The sequence below is a fragment of the Myotis daubentonii genome, chromosome 10 (assembly GCF_963259705.1).
Source record: "Myotis daubentonii chromosome 10, mMyoDau2.1, whole genome shotgun sequence".
NCBI lineage: Eukaryota > Metazoa > Chordata > Mammalia > Chiroptera > Vespertilionidae > Myotis > Myotis daubentonii.
This window is the reverse complement of record NC_081849.1, coordinates 26579894-26600887: the sequence shown is the minus strand read 5'-3', so window position 1 is coordinate 26600887 and position 20994 is coordinate 26579894. Positions and strand designations below refer to the sequence as shown.

Here is a 20994-nt window from a genome sequence, read left to right as displayed (position 1 = left end):
CGGGAGGGAGTCACAGACTCTGAGCTCCAGATACAGGCGAGTCTTTAGGGACCCAGACTCAAACGGGAGAAGCGGGACTATCTGGCCTCGGTCAGAGCGAGTGCAGCTTTCTCTCTGAGCTTTGCAGCGGGTGCTGGGACTCAGAGAGGCAGAGCCCCTGGGGACAGGACTGAGAGCTGCCATAACTGCTCTCTCCGGCCCACCCTGTTGATCCTGTGCGACCCACCCCGCCCAAGCCCTGCACAGAGGCATTTGCCGGATAGCCTCAAGCAAAGGCTAGATTAGCACCTCCCTAGAGGACAGAAGTTCTCTCACTGCTGACACAGCTGATTCTCATAGCCACTTGGCCTGGAGGTCAAACCCTCCCTGGAATTAGCTACAACAATCAAGATTTATCTATAAGACTGCGAACAAAGACCACTAGGGGGTGCACCAAAGAAGCATAACAAAATGCGGAGACAAAGAAACAGGACAAAATTGTCAATGGAAGAAATAGAGTTCAGAACCACACTTTTAAGGTCTCTCAAGAACTGTTTAGAAGCTGCCGATAAACTTAATGAGATCTACACGAAAACTAATAAGACCCTCGATCTTATATTGGGGAACCAACTAGAAATTAAGCATACACGGACTGAAATAACGAATATTATACAGACGCCCGACAGCAGACCAGAGGAGCGCAAGAATCAAGTCAATGATTTGAAATGCGAGGAAGCAAAAAACATCCAACCGGAAAAGCAAAATGAAAAAAGAATCCAAAAATGCGAGGATAGTGTAAGGAGCCTCTGGGACAGCTTCAAGCGTACCAACATCAGAATTATAGGGGTGCCAGAAGATGAGAGAGAGCAAGATATTGAAAACCTATTTGAAGAAATAATGACAGAAAACTTCCCCCACCTGGTGAAAGAAATGGACTTACAGGTCCAAGAAGCGCGGAGAACCCCAAACAAAAGGAATCCAAAGAGGACCACACCAAGACACATCATAATTAAAATGCCAAGAGCAAAAGATAAAGAAAGAATCTTAAAAACAGCAAGAGAAAGAAACTCAGTTACCTACAAGGGAATACCCATACGACTGTCAGCTGATTTCTCAACAGAAACTTTGCAGGCCAGAAGGGAAGAAATATTCAAAGTGATGAATACCAAGAACCTACAACCAAGATTACTTTATCCAGCAAAGCTATCATTCAGAATTGAAGGTCAGATAAAGAGCTTCACAGATAAGGAAAAGCTAAAGGAGTTCATCACCACCAAACCAGGATTATATGAAACTAGGGGCCCGGTGCACGAAATTCGTGCACTGGGTGTGTGTGGGGAGGGGAGTGTCCCTCAGCCCAGCCTGCCCCCTCTCACATACTGGGATCCCTCAGGCGTTGACCCCCATCACCCTCCGATCACCAATCACCGGATTGGCCCCTTGACCAGGCCTGAGGCCTCCGGCAGAGGTGTCAGGCCTGGGCAGGGGACCCCCAGCTCCCCGCGGTTGCAGGCTCTGCCCAGGCCTAACGCGTCTGGCCCGGGCAGCAGGGACCCGCAGCGGCAGCGGCCCCGCGATCGTGGGCTCCGCTTTAGGCCTAGGCAAGGGGCCCCTAGCTCCTGGGACTGCCAGCTTCGACCGTGCCCAGCTCCCATCGCTGGCTCCACCCCTACTTCCTGCTATCACTGGCCAGGGCGGCAAAGGCGCCTGATTCTCCGATCATGGCTGGGGGGCAGGGCAAAGGCGGCCCCAGGGCCGCCTTTGCCCTGCCCCCCAGCTCTTAGCTCCCCCCTGGGTTTCCGATCACTGTCAGTGGCAGGGGGCTTCTTCCTGCTTTCCCTTTCACCTCCCTGCATTGTGCCTACATATGCAAATTAACTGCCAATCATAGTTGGCAGTTAATTTGCATATAGCCCTGATTAGCCAATGAAAAGGGTATCGTCGTACGCCAATTACCATTTTTCTCTTTTATTAGATAGGATGCTGAAAGGTATCCTTTAAGAAGAGGAAGAGGAAGAAAAAGGTAAAGATACAAATTATGAACAACAAATATGCATCTATCAACAAGTGAATCTAAGAATCAAGTGAATAAATAATCTGATGAACAGAATGAACTGTTGATTATAATAGAATCAGGGACATAGAAAGGGAATGGACTGACTATTCTTGGGGGGGAAAGGGGTATGGGAGATGTGGGAAGAGACTGGACAAAAATCATGCACCTATGGATGAGGACAGTGGGTGGGGAGTGAGGGCGGAGGGTGGGGCAGGAACTGGGAGGAGGGGAGTTATGGGGGGGAAAAAAGAGGAACAAATGTAATAATCTGAACAATAAAGATTTAATTAAAAAAAAAAAAGAAACATCAAAAAAAAAAAAGAAAAGAAAAGAAAAAAAGGAGAGATTGGGAGTTTCAATCGCCCGCCAGCCTGCAAACAGCCACCATCCCCTCATCCAGGCTGGCCAGGCACCCAAGCGGGACCCCCACCCTGATCCGGGACACCCTTCAGGGCAAACCAGCCGGCCCCCACCCGTGCACCAGGCCTCTATCCTATATAGTAAAAGGGTAATATGCCTCCCAGCACCGGGATCAGTGGAGCCTCAAGGCTTCACACCCCGGGATCAGCGGAGCCACGAGGCCTCCTGGCACTGGGATCAACAGAGCAGCGAGGCCTCCCAGCACCGGGATCAGTGGAGCAGCAAGGCCTGCTAGCACTGGGATCAGCGGAGCAGTGAGGCCTCACTGCCCCTGTGTCAAGCGGAGCCGCAAGGCCTCCCAGCACTGGGATCAGCAGAGCCTCGAGGCCTCCTGGCCCCTGGAGCAGCGTGACAGGGGGCAGAGCCCAAACCCCCTGATCGGCCCTGCTCTGTGTGTGACAGGGTGCGGCGCCCCCCCCCCCCATGGGCCCTGCTCTGTGTGTGACAGGGTGGAGCCGCAACATCCCCATCGGCCCTGCCCTGAGTGTGACGGGGGGGAGTGCCCCAACACCCTGATTGGCCCTGCTCTATGGGTGACAGGGGTCGGCGCCCCAACCCCCTGATCCGCCCTGCTCTGTGTGTGACAGGGGGCGGTGCCCCAACTCCCCTATCGGCCCTGCTCTGAGCCCGACCAAGGGCTGCACCTAGGGATTGGGCCTGCCCTCTGCCACCCGGGAGTGGGCCTAAGCCAACAGGTCGTTATCTCCCGAGGGGTCCCAGACTGTGAGAGGGCACAAGTGGGGCAGAGTGACACCGCGCCCTCCCCCCGCCCCCCGTCAGTGCACAAATTTTTGTGCACCGGGCCTCTAGTGTAGATAATAAAGCCCTGGCCAGTGTGGCTCAGTTGGTTGGAGTGTCCTCCCATATACCAAAAGGTTGTATATTCAATTCCTGGTCAGGGCGAATACTTAGATTGAGGGTTTGATTCCCGGACAGGGAATGTCCGGAAGGCAACCAATCAATGTTTGTCTCTCACATCAATATTTCTATCTCTCTTTCTCTCCCTCCCTTCCTCTCCCTCTAAAATCAATAAGCATATCCTCAAGTAAGGATTAAAAAAAGAAGGAAGAGAGGGAGAGAGGGAAAGAGGGAGGGAGGGAGGGAGGGAGAGAGGGAGAGAGGGAGAGAGGGAGAGAGGGAGAGAGGGAGAGAGGGAGGGAGGGAGAGAGGGAGGGAGGGAGGAAGGTAGGGCCGGCTGCTGGCAGCCGGAGAAGATCAGCCTTGATCACAGGCCAGGCCTAGGGACCCTACCCATGCACGAATTTCATACACTGGCCCTCTATTACAATATAGTGAACAATGTCTGCAAAAACCTTTGGGTAAAAAGTTATTAATTTTATATAATCATTCCTTATAAGTCATTCAAGAATATAACATTAAAATGCAACTCAGACCTACAGATTTTGAAAGACTGAATATAGTCCCAGTAAGAACTTTTCTAATGATCCTCTTTAATCTATGGATGGAAATTAGGGAATTTATAGAACTAAATGGATCAAATCAAGTATTATGAATTTCCTCCTCTCAGCAAACATTTTAATAGTTCAAGCTGACTGGAGAGTGGTTGTTTTTAAAAAAGAGTCTACAGTGCAAATATTTGGCATTAGAGGGTTAAACTTCATAAGCCAGAAAAGCATGCAGTAAGGTTGACAACCAATTATAAAAAATCAAAAGCCTGGCCAGAACTCTTTCCTGAGCCCCAAGATGACCCATAGGTAATGACAAACTATCACTGTGGAAGCAGTTTATGGTACTTTAACAAAGTAGTAAGAGTCCCCAGAGTACCACCTGTTAAGGACTAAATTTTGGCGCACACTCCCATTCATATGTTGAGGCCCTACCTCCCAGTGTCACTGGAGATACAGTCTATAAAGGAGGTAATAAAGTAAGGTCTTAAGGAACTGGGTGAGCTTATAAAAGAGGAAGAAACACAGACAGCCCTCTCTCTCCACATACTCAGAGAGGAGAGTCCATGTGAGGACACTGGGAGAAGGGAGTCATTTACAAGCCAGGAGGGGGGCCCTCACTAGAAACCACAAGTACCTTGATCTTGAATTTTTAGCCTCCAGAACTGTAAGAAAATTAATTTCTCTTGTTTAAACCACCCAATCTGCAGTATTTTGTTATGGCAGCCTGAGCAGACTCATGCATCACCCTATAAAACACAGGGAGTGTTATTTTGGTTAGGTAAATTCTCAAGGCAGATATTATCAGTCACCCTCCCTTAACCATAACAACACAAATTCTTGGCAAACCCATAAGAATTATCTGCCTAATACAGCCTCAGATAACTAAACTAATTAACCTGTTGTAAGAAACTAGAGGCCCGGTGCACAAAATTCATGCACGGGTAGGGTCCCTAGGCCTGGCTGGTGATCAGGGCCAATCAGGGCTTTCCGGCTGCAGGCTGGGGCCTTCCTTCATTCCGCGCCACCCCCTGGTGGTCAGCACATGTCATAGTGAGCAATCAAACTCCCAGTCTCCTGGTCGAACTCCCAAGGGGACACTTTGCATATTAGCCTTTTATATATATATATATATAGGTATTTGATATAATACACCTGAATTTTGGAGACACCTGCAGAATAACTAGCATTAAGTCATGCTTTCTGAAAACAATGAACAGGCTAAACCAGGGGTGGGCAAACTTTTTGACTCGAGAGCCACAATGGGTTCTTAAACTGGACCGGAGGGCCGGAACAAAAGCATGGATGGAGTGTTTGTGTGAACTAATATAAATTCAGAGTAAACATCTACACTAATAAAAGAGAAAAATGGTAATTGGCGTACGACGATACCCTTTTCATTGGCTAATCAGGGCTATATGCAAATTAACTGCCAACTATGATTGGCAGTTAACTGCCAACAACATGGCGGTTAATTTGCATATGTAGGCACAATGCAGGGAGGCGAAAGGGAAAGCAGGAAGAAGCCCCCTGCCACTGACAGTGATCGGAAACCCAGGGGGGAGCTAAGAGCTGGGGGGCAGGGCAAAGGCGGCCCCAGGGCCGCCTTTGTCCTGTCCCCCAGCCATGATCAGAGAATCAGGCGCCTTTGCCGCCCTGGCCAGTGATAGCAGGAAGTAGGGGTGGAGCCAGCGATGGGAGCTGGGCACGGTCGAAGCTGGCAGTCCCAGGAGCTAGGGGTCCCTTGCCTGGGCCTAAAGCGAAGCCCACGATTGCGGGGCCACTGCAGCTGCGGGTCCCCGCTGCCCGGGCCGGACGCCTAGGCCAGAGGCGTTAGGCTGGGCAGGGGCGGAGCCTGCAACCGCGAGGAGCTGGGGGTCCCCTGCCCAGGCCTGACACCTCTGCCGGAGGCCTCAGGCCTGGTCAAGGGGCCGATCCGGTGATTGGTGATCAGAGGGTGATGAGGGTCAACTCCTCTGGCCGAGGCATCAGGCCTGGGTGGGGGGGCGGAGCCGGGGATTGGGGGGATATGATGGTCCCCTTGCCCAGGCCTGAAGCCTGGGTCAGAGGTGTCAGGCTTGGGCGGGGGGTGGAGCAAGCGATCAGAGGGAGATGGGGGTCCCCTGCCCAGGCATGATTCCTGGGCCAGAGGCCTCAGGCCTGGGTGGGGGCCAGAGCCAGTGATCAGGGGGAGATGGGGGTCCCCTGTCCAAGCCTGACACCTCTGGCGGAGGCGTCAGGCCTGGGCAAGGGGCTGATCAGGCGATCAGAGGGTGATAGGAGTCTACGCCTCTGGCTGAGGCATCAGGCCCGGGCAAGGGGAAGAGCCAGCAATCGGAGGGGGCTGGGGGCAGAACCAGTGATGGGGGGAAATGAGGGTCCCCTTCCCAGGCCTGACACCTCTGTCAGAGGCGTCAGACCTCGGCAAGGGGACGATCCTGCGATTGGAGGGTGATGGGGGTCAACGCCTGAGGGCTCCCAGTATGTGAGAGGAGGCAGGCTGGGCTGAGGGACACTCCCCCACACACACATACACCCAGTGCACGAATTTCGTGCACCGGGCCCCTAGTCATTACATAAAAGGGTACGGTCTTTTTTTTTTTTTTTTTAGTTTTATTCATTTCAAACGGGCCGGATCCGGCCCATGGGCCATAGTTTGCCCATGGCTGGGCTAAACTGTCTACTAAGGGCATTCCTCGTTGGCATCCAGTGACCTCTCCTCCAGGAATAATAAAGAGTAACAAAACAATGAAAATCCCTTCAAGCACCTCAGAAAAACCAAGTAAGGCTCCACATATCCCAAAATTACTTATCAGGAAGTTGAGCACAATCAACCACAAGAATCCAGTTTCCTCAGTGATCCATCCCCATTCTGGAAAGTACGAAAATGGGCCTCCCAGCAACAAAGTGGATGCCACTGAGCCCTCGCACTTCTCCCTCATCAAACACCGAGCCCCTCAATCAGTGCTACCTCCTCCACATTAGGACCATTCTAACTACTTTTTAATTGTATAACGGAAATAGTAATAAACAAGGAGTCATCTTTATTTCCAAAATATTCTAACATTATCATAAAAGTGAAAATTAAGAATTTTAAAACTCTCAACAAATACTCAAAAGTTAACTAGTTCTGGAACTTCACTCCAGGTAGGACAAAAATTAACTATTGATTTTTACTGACCAATTAGCTCATTGATCTTTCTGGAGCATAATATTTCTTTTTGCTACTGATGCCAACACAAGAAAAAAGAGTCTAGAGCTGACACGATTCTTCAAAATGTTATCCTATTTTCTGTCCAACCTGCTTTTTACCAGGAGGTATTAGGTTACACTCTTAGGTCTATTTAGCCCTTATCTCAAAGGGTGAGCATCAGATTTTCTTTCCCGCTAAAGTGCCAAACAGCCAACCTAAGAAATTCCTGACAGCAACAAATACGTACCCTATCAGTAGGGAACTGAAGGCAGTGCCAAGTCTGAGTTGAGTGACAGCAGGAACTGAAGAGGAGGAAAAGAGATTTCTATGAATCTAAACACTAACCAAACTAGCTGAGAAGGAGGTCTTTAAAGATACTTTATACTAAGCAAAGCACTCTGTGTATGATAGGCAGTCTATAAAAATAACAAACCCTCATAATTCTGAGTTAGCGGTAAAAAAAATCACACATTAAAGAAATGTTTGAGATGTGTATCACTATAAAATCAAACTAGATATGGCTTCACTCAAAGCATAACCAAATCTACATTACACTTTTTTTTTTAATTTATTGATTTGAGAGCGAGAAATACCAATTTGTTGTTCTACTTATTTTTTTTATTTTTTTAAATATTATTTTTATTGATTTCAGAGAGGGAGAGAGAGATAGAAACATCAATGATGAGATAGAATCATTGATCAGCTGCCTCCTGCACACTCCCCACTGGGGAACGAGCCCGCAACCCAGGCATGTGCCCTTGACCAGAATCGAACCTGGGACCCTTCAGTCCACAGGCTGACACTCTATCCACTGAGCCAAACCGGCCAGGGCTACATTAAACTTTTTAATCGATTTTATTATATTCAATTATACATTGCAATTGCTTGTTTCCTAACTGCCTTATTAGAGCTCAAAAAATACAAGATAATCCCATCCCAATTGATAGCAATTCACGATGACAAACAAGTCCCTCTGAAAAAGTTTTCTGAGGCATAAAAACAACATCCCTTAATTCAGTACAAAGATTCATTTACTACCAAGTGACAGGAAGCAATTTCTGCTTTAAAGTCAATTGAAAACTCACTGGTGTCTTGCTTCAGACAGCACTTAGGGCCAATTACTACACCAAACACATGCAGTTTTTCAATATTTCAATTAACTGGGTTATTCAAAACACTTCTGGGGACCAAAAGCTATAAATCTTGTAGCCAACAGAGAAGGCCATTATCTAAAATTAAGTAAAATCACTCCGACTAACACATAAAACTGAGTCCAGGGTTGACAAAGTCAAGTTAAAATCTACCCCCTACTCTGACTCTCTTTTCCCTCTTGCATGTTAAGCCCACCTCCTGCGTAAAGTTTTGTCCACAGTGATCTTACTTTTCACCTCTAGTGGAATGTTTTTATTACCGCATTTGTTCATTTTCAGGGTGTATCCTGTTGCCTAATGTGGAGTTTCTGGTGAGTTCCTCCGAAATGATGTTTTGTAAGATATTAATAGGAGTAATTTGGTCATGTTTGGAAATTCTGGATTACACAAATTGAAGGGTTGTTAACCGCAGACATCCAGGAGACTTGAATATGATAATATGCAAGGTGCCGCTGGGTGGGAAGTTGTCAGAGTAGGGGCTGGGTGGACAGGTCATGAAGATACATTATTTAGCATTTCTGCAATTTATTAATCTACAGAACCCCACTCTCTTCCCTCTCCTCGCCACATAACATATATAACACACATACACACAATTTTATTAAAATTTTCAAACACGTACAAAAATTAAGACACTTGTCGAAAAAGTCCAGCTTCAATAACTAAACACATTCCAATCTTGCTTCATCTTTCACTGACTCAACCTTCTTCCCAATTACTTTGAAGCAAATCCTAGGCACATCATTTTTATTGGTATGTATTTCAGTGTGTATTGCTTTAAAATAATCTTTTTTAAGAAACAAAGCTACAATGCATGCCAGTACCTCAGCTTTTTTAAACAGTAAAATGCTAATTGGTTTTTTAAAGTGTATTTGAATCACCTGGAAATCAAGGCAGATTCAGTGGGTCAGGTGGTGATTGAAATTCTGTATTTCTAAAAAGCTCTCAAGTTATATTTTGTCTCCCATACCACAATGACAGGCACCAAGTTTTAAATGGAAAATCACCTTTTGAATCATGTACCACTTTATTTTCTGCAGCAGCTTTATTAAAATTTTTAAAGAAAAGGTTCTCCTAAGGATCTTAAAATTTTCTTACCACGTAAAATGGTACCCAACAATTTTCCATTATAACTTCCTGCTAAATGGTGAGTTGCCACGTTTTTTCAAGGTGAAATTCCCTACAAATAAAGGACGGATACTACAAAGACCAAGATTATAACTCATTTCATGGCTTGCAAGCAAGTACAGATAAAGGAAGCAACAGGGAGCAGGCTCCTCACTGCAAACTGGAAAATGCAAGCACAGGTTGCAACCATCCGAATGCAAGCAAAAGAGACAAAGTATGATGGCACCCAAAGAAACCCCATTTACCAGCTCCGTAACTGTCAGACCTCGGGCTCACAATTAACACTATCACAGTCACTAAATAAGCAACACAGGCAAGAACTATATTCTTAAAAATAAAGAAATACATAAACAGATATATACGAATTCCAAAGCATTTGTAAAAGTTCTTAAGGAAAAATTCCTAAAAAAGTACTATATGAATCAAAGTTATTTAGCTGTTTAATTAAATACACCGCAAATTACTGAAAAGTCAGAAAGACCAACTAGTGCCAAGATACCTAGTTCATTTTCATGCCCAAACTGTATATACACATATGATTACCTTACTCTTCCTCTCTGAGCATATGCAAATCATCTGAAATGACTTACAAAAAACAAAACAGGTTCAAACTTGGACATTAAGGCAGTTAGAGCTTGCAGGGCAGAGCTGTGGAGAGGAGAGAGCTCCCCGCAGCACTGGGAGGTGCGTAGGGGGTCTTTCTCCATTCTTCAGCGAGGTATCATCAGCGCAAGCGCGAGAGGGAACCACTCGAGACCAGGAAAAGAACCACCTGAGAGGATTAATGGGAACAATTATCTGAAATCATGCCCAGCCAAAGTGAGAACTCTCATCATTCACAGAGCACTGGGAGGAGCACTCAAAAGGATTTTGCCATCTTGGTGAGACAAAATTGGCCTTAGACTAAATGTTGCTCTGTTCCCAATTAGAGAAATTTAAAACAAGACCTGAAAAAACCCCATTGTTCCCAAATAACTTAACCACATCCCAGAAAAAACCTCAGGAATATTTATAGGAAAATAAAGACATACAATATCAGTACCTAACAAGGTAAAATTTAGAATATCTACCATCCAAAAAGTAGAAGGAAGGTGGGGAACATTATTCAACTAAAACTAACCCCAAAATAAAACAGATGATAAAATTAGTACACGAGAACATTAAAACATTTATGATACCTGTATCCCATATGTTCAAGAAACTATAGGAAAGAGCAAACATGTAAGCAGACATTAAACATATTAAAACACACACACTCAAATCAAACTTCTAGAGATTAATACAACAAACCATTAAAAAACTGCATTACATGGAATTAACAAATTAGGAACTGTAGAAAAGATCAGTGAACGTGAACACACAACCATACAAACTATACACAAGAAAATGCCAAGAAAAAAAGAATGGGGAAAAATGAAGCTCAGCATTCAGTGAGCTGTGGGACAACTTGCAGTGGCTTAAAACAACAGAAATAAATCTGACAAACAATGTAAGACTTATACATTGAAACCTATTTTTTAAAAACTGCTGAGAGAAATTAAAGAGAAATTAAATGGAGGGATATCCCCTATTCATGGATCAGAAGACTCAATACAGTTAAGATGTCAATTCTCCCATGTTAACCTGTACATTCAATGCAACCCCAACCAAAATCCCATCAGGTTTTATTGTAGAAACTGAGTACCTAGTTCTAAAATTGATACAGAAATACAAAGGACCTAGGACAGCCAAAACAACTTTTAAAAAGTAGGATACAGTTGGAGAGCTTACACCATGCATCTTCACAATTTATAAAAGCAGTAAACAAGACTGGTATTGTCATCAAGATAAGAAGATGAATGGAGCCAGAGCCGGTTTGGCTCAGTGGATAGAGCGTCGGCCTGCGGACTGAAGGGTCCCAGGTTCGATTCCGGTCAAGGGCATGTACCTGGGTTGCGGGCACATCCCCAGTAGGAGATGTGCAGGAGGCGGCTGATCGATGTTTCTCTCTCGTCAATGTTTCTAACTCTCTATCTCTCTCCCTTCCTCTCTGTAAAAAATCAATAAAATATATTTTTTTTAAAAAAAGAAGATGAATGGAACAGACTAAGAGTCAAGACACAGACCCACATTAATCAACAGATTTTTTACAAAGATGCAGAGATATTCAGTAAAAAAAGGATAGTCTTTTCAATGAATGGTATTGGAACAAGAGAATATCTGTACACACACACACACACACACACACACAACACTAAAAAAATTGACAGGGATGCTGAAAGTGTTCTCTATTTTGATGTGATTATACAGGTAAAAATTCATCAAGCCATAGAGTTAATATGTGTACACTTTACTATACATACATATACCTGAAAAAGGGAGACAAAGTAAGCATGTAAGTTAGCATACAGGCAAGGGCCCATATTTATTTTTTAAAAATTATTTCTATCAATCCCTCCGACATTTCATACAGAGAGAGAGAGAGAGAGAGAGAGAGAGAGAACCCACATGTGTGAGAAATATGTCTGGAATTAGGTTCATCTAATTTCAATGAAGGAAACTTATGGAGGATAAAGTTTGAAATTTTTTTTATCTTCACATTTTTCTGAATTTCCATTGTTTAAATTCCTTTAATGCGTGCATACTATTTTTGTAACAACATAGTGATTTTCTAAAAATTGAAAGCAAAGTTATTAAGAGTAGTTAATTCTAGATGAAGAGAATATGAGTAATTTATATTTTCTTCTCTGTAATTTCTATATTTTTAATTCTCCCACTTAAAAGTATTTATATAACTACAAAGACTACACATTAACATAAAAAAATTTTGTTATGCTAAAAAATGTTAACTTTGTTATAATTACAAGAATTATTCTTTGTATGCATGTGGACAGCATCCACATGAAAACCTTAAAAAAAGGAAGTGAGGAAATATTTTGGGAAATGAGATTGGACAATGTTACTCTTTTATGATATATTTTTTATGTTTATGAGATATAATTTTTATAAAGGGAAATGAATCATTGCTGAAGATCCAATATATATTCAGCAATGGAGAAAAGATAATCTTTCAACAAATGGTGGTAAAACTACCAGACACCCACATGCAAAACCATGAATGTACACACAGATCTTACACCCTTCACAAAAATCAACTCAAAATTGATAACAGACCTAAACATATAACACAAAATATAAAAATCCTAGAAAGTAACACAGTAGAAAATTTGATGGTCTTAGATATTGCAATGACTTTTAATACAATACCAAAGAACCAATCAATGAAAGAAATAATTGATAAGCTGAGCTTCATTAAAATAAAAAACTTCCACTCTGGGAAAGACACTGTCAAGAGAATGAGAACACAAGCCACAGACTGGGGAAAAATATTTGCAAAACACATCCAGGTATATCCAACAGCAGTGTCTAAATGACAGTGAAAGAAACACTCCCCTGGTAATATTTTAATACAGCAGAGTTAGTAAAGACAATCATCAAAAATATCCAGTTTCTGATATATATAATGGCATATGACTCAGCCATTAAAAAGGAATGAGAGCCTGCCATTTGCAACATGGGTGGACCTAGAGGATATTATGCTAAGTGCAATAAGTCAGACAGAGAGAGACAAGTACTATATGATTTCACTTATAGGTGGAATCTAAAAACGACAAAGTAAACGAACAAGCAAAAAAAGCAGAAATAGACGCATAGATACAGAGAACAAACAATGGTAGCTGGAAAGGGGATAGACGGGTGAAAAGGGTGAAAGGAAATGAGAGGCACAAACTTCCAGTTATAAAATAAATTAATCACAGGGATGTAATGTAGAGCATAAAAGATATAATCAATAATATTGTAATAACTATGTATGATGATAGATTGGTTACTAGACATCATGGTGATCACATCCTAAGGTATGTAAATGTCAAATCACCATGTACACTTGGACCTAATATAATATTGTATGTCAACTATAATAAATAATAAGTTTTTAATAAAAATTTCATTTCTGGCAAAACCATGAGGAAACAGGTACTTTAATATACCACTTATGGGAGTGTAAATTATCATCTTTTTAAAGTACACTTTGGCTCTATCTGTCAGAATACAAAAGGCAATATACATACTCTAATGTAACTATTCCACTGCCACTGCCATAAATTTAAATTCCTGGGTATGCTCCCTCACTACAATATAGTTTTAACAGAAGATAAAAACAATAAAGAAACACCTAAAGTGCTTGTTTAAAAACTAAGTAAAAGGTGGCCCAAATTAAATAGATTATGGTGTATACATATGACAGAATACTACATAGCTACTGAAAAGAATGACAGAAATCAGTGTGTGCTGCTAGAAAAGATCTCAAAGATAAAGTAAAACAAATGAACAAAGTTTTAAAGTATACATAGCATGATCCCACTTGTTTAAAGAATATATATATAATATTTATAAATATTCCTTAAGAATATATAAATTCATAAACAATATTATACTAATACATTAAATATATATTTTTTCATTAAGATTATACATTCACACATAAATATAGTCCCCTATTTTCCTCACAGAACCACAAGACACTTAACAGGGTTATGTTTTAGGAAGGAAATGAACAAGGAGAAAAGTCTTCACTTTTTATTTTGTTCCTCTTCAAAAATTTGAATTTTTAAATACATAACTAATTTTAGAAAATTACACATTTAATTTTAGAAATCATATGTATAATGTTTTAATGGCAGCAAAAATGGGCTAGGCAGAGATCACTGGCCCTTCAATTTGCTTGCTGATTATACACACATCTTTGTGTGTATAATCTAATAAGTATGTTTTATATTTTATGTCGGTTTACATTTTGTTTTGCATGCACACATAAGCATACATATATTTAAATCTAGCTATTTAGCTGACTCTCATATTATCAAATAATAACCATCTAAATTCAGCTACACACGATTCCCTGGGTATAAAGAGAACATTCTGATAACTGGAATCAAACATTCTAGCCAACCTGGAAAGAATAGTCTGGATGAAAATTAACATAACCTGGTAGCTAGCTGGCAAACATTAAAATAAAGTTTCTAACCAGAGAAGCTACAGATCCTAAAAATGAGGAAATGAATATGCCTTCTCTATGCCAAACTATGCTGGGCACTTTCACACACTCTTAATTTCCCCAACAACCACAGCAGATCATTATTACCCCATTTTACAAGTACAGAAACTAAAACTGGTGGTTTTAAGTAACTGGTCCAGGGTTACTTTACATGGATAATACAGTAAGTTTCTACTAACTATACCACACTTCCCACCAAAGACTATGACCACATCTACCTACAAGTAATTGCTTAAAAAAAAACACCTGACCAATCACCCAACATTAAAAACATATGCCTCAAAGCCTTCAAAAGATTCCAATGTTAAAAATTACACATGCCCTGGCCGGTGTGGTTCAGCTGGTTGGAGTGTCGGGTTCGATTCCCAGTTAGGGCACATACCTAGGTTTCAGGTTCAGTCCCCACTGGGGCATGTATGGAAGGCAACCACTCAATTTCCTCTCTCACATCAATGTTTCTCTCTCCCGCCCCCTCCCTCTTTCTCTAAAATAACAACAAAAAGGTTAGAAACTACAACGTGGATTCCCATGATATTAATTCTGCATGTTTAGCCAGAAAAAAAAAAAAAAAAAAGGAAATTTTCCCCCCTTGCATCCACATATGCTGTTGGATGTCCCGGGACTCCCAGAAAGTTGAAAAAGTGTTTAGTCTTCAGGTATTCTAGTAGGAATTTTCAAAGTGTATCACTCGTGACAAGACTCCGAGGGTGCAAAGAGAGCCAGAAACCCTAAAAAACATTATGAAATGGGCTCAAATAAAGAGAGAAGGTGGTGCTGGAGACGACACTGACTACCTAGCACCACGTGCAGGACTCTGCTCTGAAGTGTCTACACCCCTCTCCCACCACAAACAGGGTTGTGGACCTCAAAGCTGCTTGGTCAATGCTCTCATCAAAGCCTGGACCCCTCAACAGTGTTCTCTGGATTAAATAAGGGGCTGACCAAAATACTCTCCCTGCAATTTAACAGGTGTTCTCAATGAAGGATTTGCTCGGTTTTTGAAATTCCATCTTCTGTGAAGACCTGAAAGTTGATGGAAACGTGAGCCTTCAATTCCTTCAAACCTCCTTGACATCTGTAACATCTGCCTACAAAAGCTCTACTCCGAGGTTTCGGTAAGGTCTCCTCAAGTCACAGTCGAGTTTGTCTTCCCAATTAAATTGGCAATTAAAGACCAACTTATAAAAAGAAGAGTCAACCTTTAATTGGAAAGCAAATCACCTAACAGTAAAAGGTAGACACATTTCCCAATTAAAAATCTGACAAGAACTCACAAAAACAAAAGAGCATTTCCCAAATGTCATGGTGCTTATTTCCTGGTTAGAAAGGCTTCCAGCTCCAACTCCACACCAAACACAAGGTGAGCAGGCGGGGGCAGAGGATTGATAGTAAAGCAGGAAAATGTGTGCGGACACAGGCATGAAACTGTACAAATTGTGCATCAGCAGGGAGCCAGGACTCTGTCCACCCAATTAGTTCCATTTTAAGGGGCCAGTGGGCAAGACTTCAAACCAAAACCTGCAGTGAGCAGCAGCCCGACAGACTCAATCCCCAGCCCTGGGTCTCATCGAAGCCCCTCCTCACCACCTGCGGACCTCTTTGCAAAGCCCAGAGTCCACCCTATGGAATACCTGACTGTCCTGACATATTTTTAAATGGTTAAGAATTTCGTTTATGAGTCTCAATGTACTTTTAAAAATACCCATCTGCCAAATGTAATACTTTCATTACAATTACACTATACATCATCTTTAAGTTACTTTGATGGACTACCACACTAGCAAAATAGAGTCATTTTTTATCTACCTGGTACCCTGGTTAGAAACCGTGGTGCCCTAGATGAGATTTGGATATGGCATGTCCACACCTACTCTGTCCTTAGATCAACCCCTTATTCATCTGTACTTTTTTTTTTATCCAGTGTTGAAAGACAATTATAACAATAAATGCTCTTCTAACAAATAGGAATAGCATTTTAAAAATACTTACAAACTTGTCAATACATAATGTAGTTTAGAAATGACCTTTTTAACATATCTGAACAAGAGAACTGAGGGAGAATTTTTAACATTCACTATTCAAAAAAGAAAAACAACTGCTCAGTGATATAAAAAGATAAAGCTAAACTAAGCAAACTTTTCAGAGGACAGAGGAGTCTTTCATGAACAAGTAATTTACTGTGACAAAATGATAGGGCCAAGGAAACATAAAAGAGAATTGGCACATCTAGTCCCAAGTATCCTTTAGATGTAGTTCAGATTTTATTAACATGAGTCTAAAATTGGTTTTTCTTTTTGAGGCTTGTTGCCAAAGCAACCAGGAAAGCTACAGTCTTTGAGAGTTTGAAAAGAGGTTAAGGGTAAGAGGAGGTAACCAAAGTTTTATACCAGGAATGAGGAATCATGAAGACAAGGTTGCAAGAAGGGTAACACAGAGAATACAAATTGAACAGATAGACAAAGCAGCAACTACAGTGACAGAACAACTTCTCCAGTTTTATTGAGATAAAAATGACATTTAACAATGTATTCATTTAAGGTATAAATGGGATTTATGTGTATGTTGCAAAATGATTACCACAGTATGTTTAGTTGACATCTATCACCTCACAGTTCTGTTTTCTTGTGATGAGAAATTTTTATATCTACTCTCTTAGCAACTACATTCCCTATTCTGTTCCCTGAAGTACTCTCCCCTGGCTCTCCCCAACCTGAATACCAAAGTAATATCACCATCCTCCTCTCATTCACTGCCACTGTTTATGAAATTTAAAGCATTGGGTATGTTCAAAAGCATATCAGGGAGGAAACAAGAGCGGAGAGAGTTAGCAACACCCTCACTACAATGTCAAAATTGCCCTGCGTCTCAGAGATGTTGATATATAAACATCAACATTCTGACATCAACAACATCAGTCTTAAAATGGTCACGTGTAAACATGAACCAGTATCCTTACCCAGAATGCTAGGTGTGGACACTCCATTTATATCATGCTGGTAATAGATAGGACAAAATAAAAAGTGTTGTTCTAATGGTCTGAGGTGGTCAAAAATCAGGAAGAAAAATGAAAACAAAAAAAAAGCAACAGAAGCCAGAATTAAAAAAAAAAAAAATGCGCTGGGATTAAATCAGGGTGATCATGAGAAAGTAATATGTATGGACATAAGAAATGGATGGATAAACCACAAAATCACACCCCACACCACCCAGCATTGGGAAATTTCCCCTGGAAAACAAAGGCAACCAAAGAGCAATGTACATATGTTTTTGAATCAGTATCAATAACAAAGCTTTAGTTTGTCTTTTAAGCTTTTTTCAAATATAGAACATGAGGGTAAATTTAACTGCATTTTTAAAAACTGATATAGCATAAAAGAAATGGGTAAAACCTACAGAATCATAAGTACACCAATGAGATGGTACATTTGTATATAGCTGCTAACTTCCCTAATTCCCCACTCCACTTTCACTGGGAAAGAATCACTCCTTCCTGGGGATTCCCATTGCGTCCCATCTGTCTCTTCTAGTCTCATGTCATAGTTGTAACTTACATATTTTATCCCTCAAATATAGTCTACATCATGTCAAATTAGTCTTTGCAAAACTCAAGGCATTCACTCATTCATTCAATAAACATTTCCAAAGCACGTCTAAGTGCCTGGCACCATGCTACAGACAGGAAAGAAATATGTACTGCTTAAATGAATGTTGACTGCAAGGCAGAAAAAAGTGAACTAGTCCAAAAAAGATTCCACATAAATCATGTGTTATATATTTCCAAGGGGATTCGGATGGGAAGCTACAAATGTTCTGATACCGTGGAACAGCTGCACTACCTGTGAATTGTCACAGCAAGAAAACGTGTCCACAATACAACCGCACTTCCTCTGCTTGGCCTGCCAAGTATATTAAGTATTCCATACACAGAATTGTCATCTTAATCCCTTAAAATATTTAGTAATGATGGCTTCATATACCATAATCTTAACCTAGAGGTCCCTAAATAGCACACACGAGATGGGTCTTTATAAGTCCAGGAAAGGCAGGCTGTTTTAAAAGTTCGATCTGTGCATTCATTCAAGAACTTATTAATAGGGGAGGCTAGGGGACTGTCTAGGGCGGGGGGATAAAATGGATACATATGTAATACCCTTTGTAATACTTTAAGCAATAAAAAAAAAAAATCTTTCATGTCTACCACTGTAAAAAAAAAAAAAAAAAAGAACTTATTAAATACCAGATACTGCTGGGCCAGGGTTTTAAAAAGATCAGGACAGTCCAAGAGCTCTCCAAGAACTGAACCAAAAGTTTGCCATGCCGGGGGGCGGGAGGACAGTCACGTTTTATTTCATGGAAAATACCAGAGTTGAAATTCAAATGCCAACAACGTAAAAAACGTGTTGCGTTTTATTCTGGTTGTTTTCAGTCACTCCCTCTATCATTCTTAATGGTACTTGAAAGGATTCCCCCATCCTCGATTTATTTCACTTAAAAAAAAAAAAAAAAAAGGCCAACCACTCCCACTCCCACTATATAGATTGGGGGGGGGGGGGCGGAGGAATGTGTACAGAGGGTAACTTGAAATTTGTTTCATTTCTTTCTTTCCTTCTTAAGGAATAGACCGGAAAAGGTGGCAGAATAAAAGTCGAAGACGGATGAGTGCCTGCAGACCCACAGCCCTGGCACCGGCTCACTGCCGGCTCCCGCCCGAGAGGGAGGCTGTGGCCGATCACAGGTGGTTGGAGGTGCCCCGAGTGTGACAACATTATCTGCAGCGCGTGGCAGGCCTCACACCCCAAGTCCCGGGAACTGAGCCCCTTCCGGGGAGCGCGGCAGAGGGAACCCCACAGTCCAGGTGCGGGGCGGGCTCCCGGAGCTCACCTGGCTCCCTCCACCACGCCCCACAGCGTGCCGGCAGGGCCTGGGCATCCCGCGGGCAGCTCTGGCCCCAGAGAAAACACCGAGGGAGGCTCCTCCCTCCAGTCCAGCCCCCGGACACTGGGGGGCCCGTGGGGACCCTGGGATGGGCTTGCGAGAGGCCAGGAGGGGAGGACAGGGGAGGGTCGGCAGGGTGGCACCGGCTCACCCTTCTCCCTGCCAAGCGGAGGTGGAGGCGCTGCCCGCTGCCCTGTCCCCGGACCCTGCCTCCTGCCTCCTGCCTCCCTCACCTGATCACAGAGATGAGCAGCCCCGAGGGGTCTTTGCTTTTGCTGACTGTGCCTCGGTACTTGCCACCGGCTGCCTCTGCCGCCATCTTGGTAACGGGCGGAGAACCCGCGGGCTGCAATGGAGCGAAGGCGGTGAGAACTCTGCAATTGACCTCTCCGAGAGCCCACCAATAGGAGAAGAGCACTTCACAGAACTTCTCTTCCCGTTGCCGGAGTGAGCGGGCGGGACTTCGCGCGTTTCCAGGCCGACGCGCGTTCTAAGCACTCTGGGAATTGTAGTTTTCCTTCAGCCGTCTCTGGGCGCGGAGGAAGCCAAACCAGGGGCTGCTTGGTGAAGTCCCCTAATAAGTGACTTACTTATCTTTACTCTGATCTTCGGCTTTTTTAATTTCCTTGTTTTTAGAATGATATCAGTTTTTAAGTTAAAATTTATCTGATGATGCCACAATGTGTGTAGGTGGGTGGGTGGGTGGAGGGGCGTATCTAAGTGGGGCAGGGGTCTATGCTGGATGTCTACATGCGCGATTCTACTTCAAACACAGTTTTTTTTAAAAAAAAACAGTAAAATGTGAAAATGAAGAGACAAATGCTTTTCTTTAATATTCTCTAAAACTAAGTGTTTTGCATTAGTTTTATGTGAGTTCAATCATTTTCAGTGTCCCTGTATTCCCAGATAATCCTAAAAAACATACACTCAGGAACCCACAAATGGATATTGATGAAGACCAACGAAACGAAAACCAAAACTGACCAGATTACAAATTCCTTTTCTTCCCAAGCTAAATAAAATATGGATAATAGTCATGTCCATGTGTGCTTTATTAATATTTTTACTAGTAAGTCTTCATATTTCCTGTGTATGACTCTTGGTTTAGTTATTCATTCAGAAGATGAAATGAACAAATAACAAAGATTAGAGTATGTATGGGAAGTGGACAAATCAAAAACAATAGGAAAAATAAATACTGAAAAGGAGGGAAAGAGGTAATATTGTAAATCAGAAGACACCTTAGTCAATAAGCCAAATTAATTTGGAGTCTTTTATTAGTACGCTAGCACTAGTGGGCTCAAAGTAGAATGTCTCTGTCAAATTCTGGGCCCCAACATGGTGGAAGTCTTCCCTATTTATACTTTTTTTCAGCTCTTTGTCTTCCAAATTTGGAAGAGACTTCTGGACCTTCTGAGAAAAAGTCCTATGTGCTGGGACAGGGCTGTGAGACCATATCTCAAGACCTGGCTTGGTGCCAGCACTGACAACTCTGTCTGGGCCATAGTTGATGGCCTCTCTGCAATGGGAGTCGTCTTATTTTTCCTTATCATTTAAGCAAGCAAGCGTTTACAGAAGCCAGAATAGCAGGGTTAAAATTTCAAACAGCAGTGTTTTACACAAGATGGAAG

The 20994-nt window shown here is 42.5% G+C and overlaps 1 protein-coding gene across 4 annotated transcripts in view; it reads right to left on the bottom strand.

Moving 5' to 3' along the window:
• EXOC4 (exocyst complex component 4) overlaps window positions 1-19755 on the bottom strand; it is a 753652-nt gene extending 733897 nt beyond the window's left edge. For all 4 annotated transcript variants that reach the window (XM_059711814.1, XM_059711816.1, XM_059711817.1 and 1 more), the window contains exon 1: window positions 19597-19755. In XM_059711814.1, the coding sequence (XP_059567797.1) occupies window positions 19597-19682 (86 nt within the window). In that variant the 5' untranslated portion in view covers window positions 19683-19755. The remainder of the gene's footprint in view (window positions 1-19596) is intronic.
• Window positions 19756-20994: the final 1239 nt, after the last annotated feature.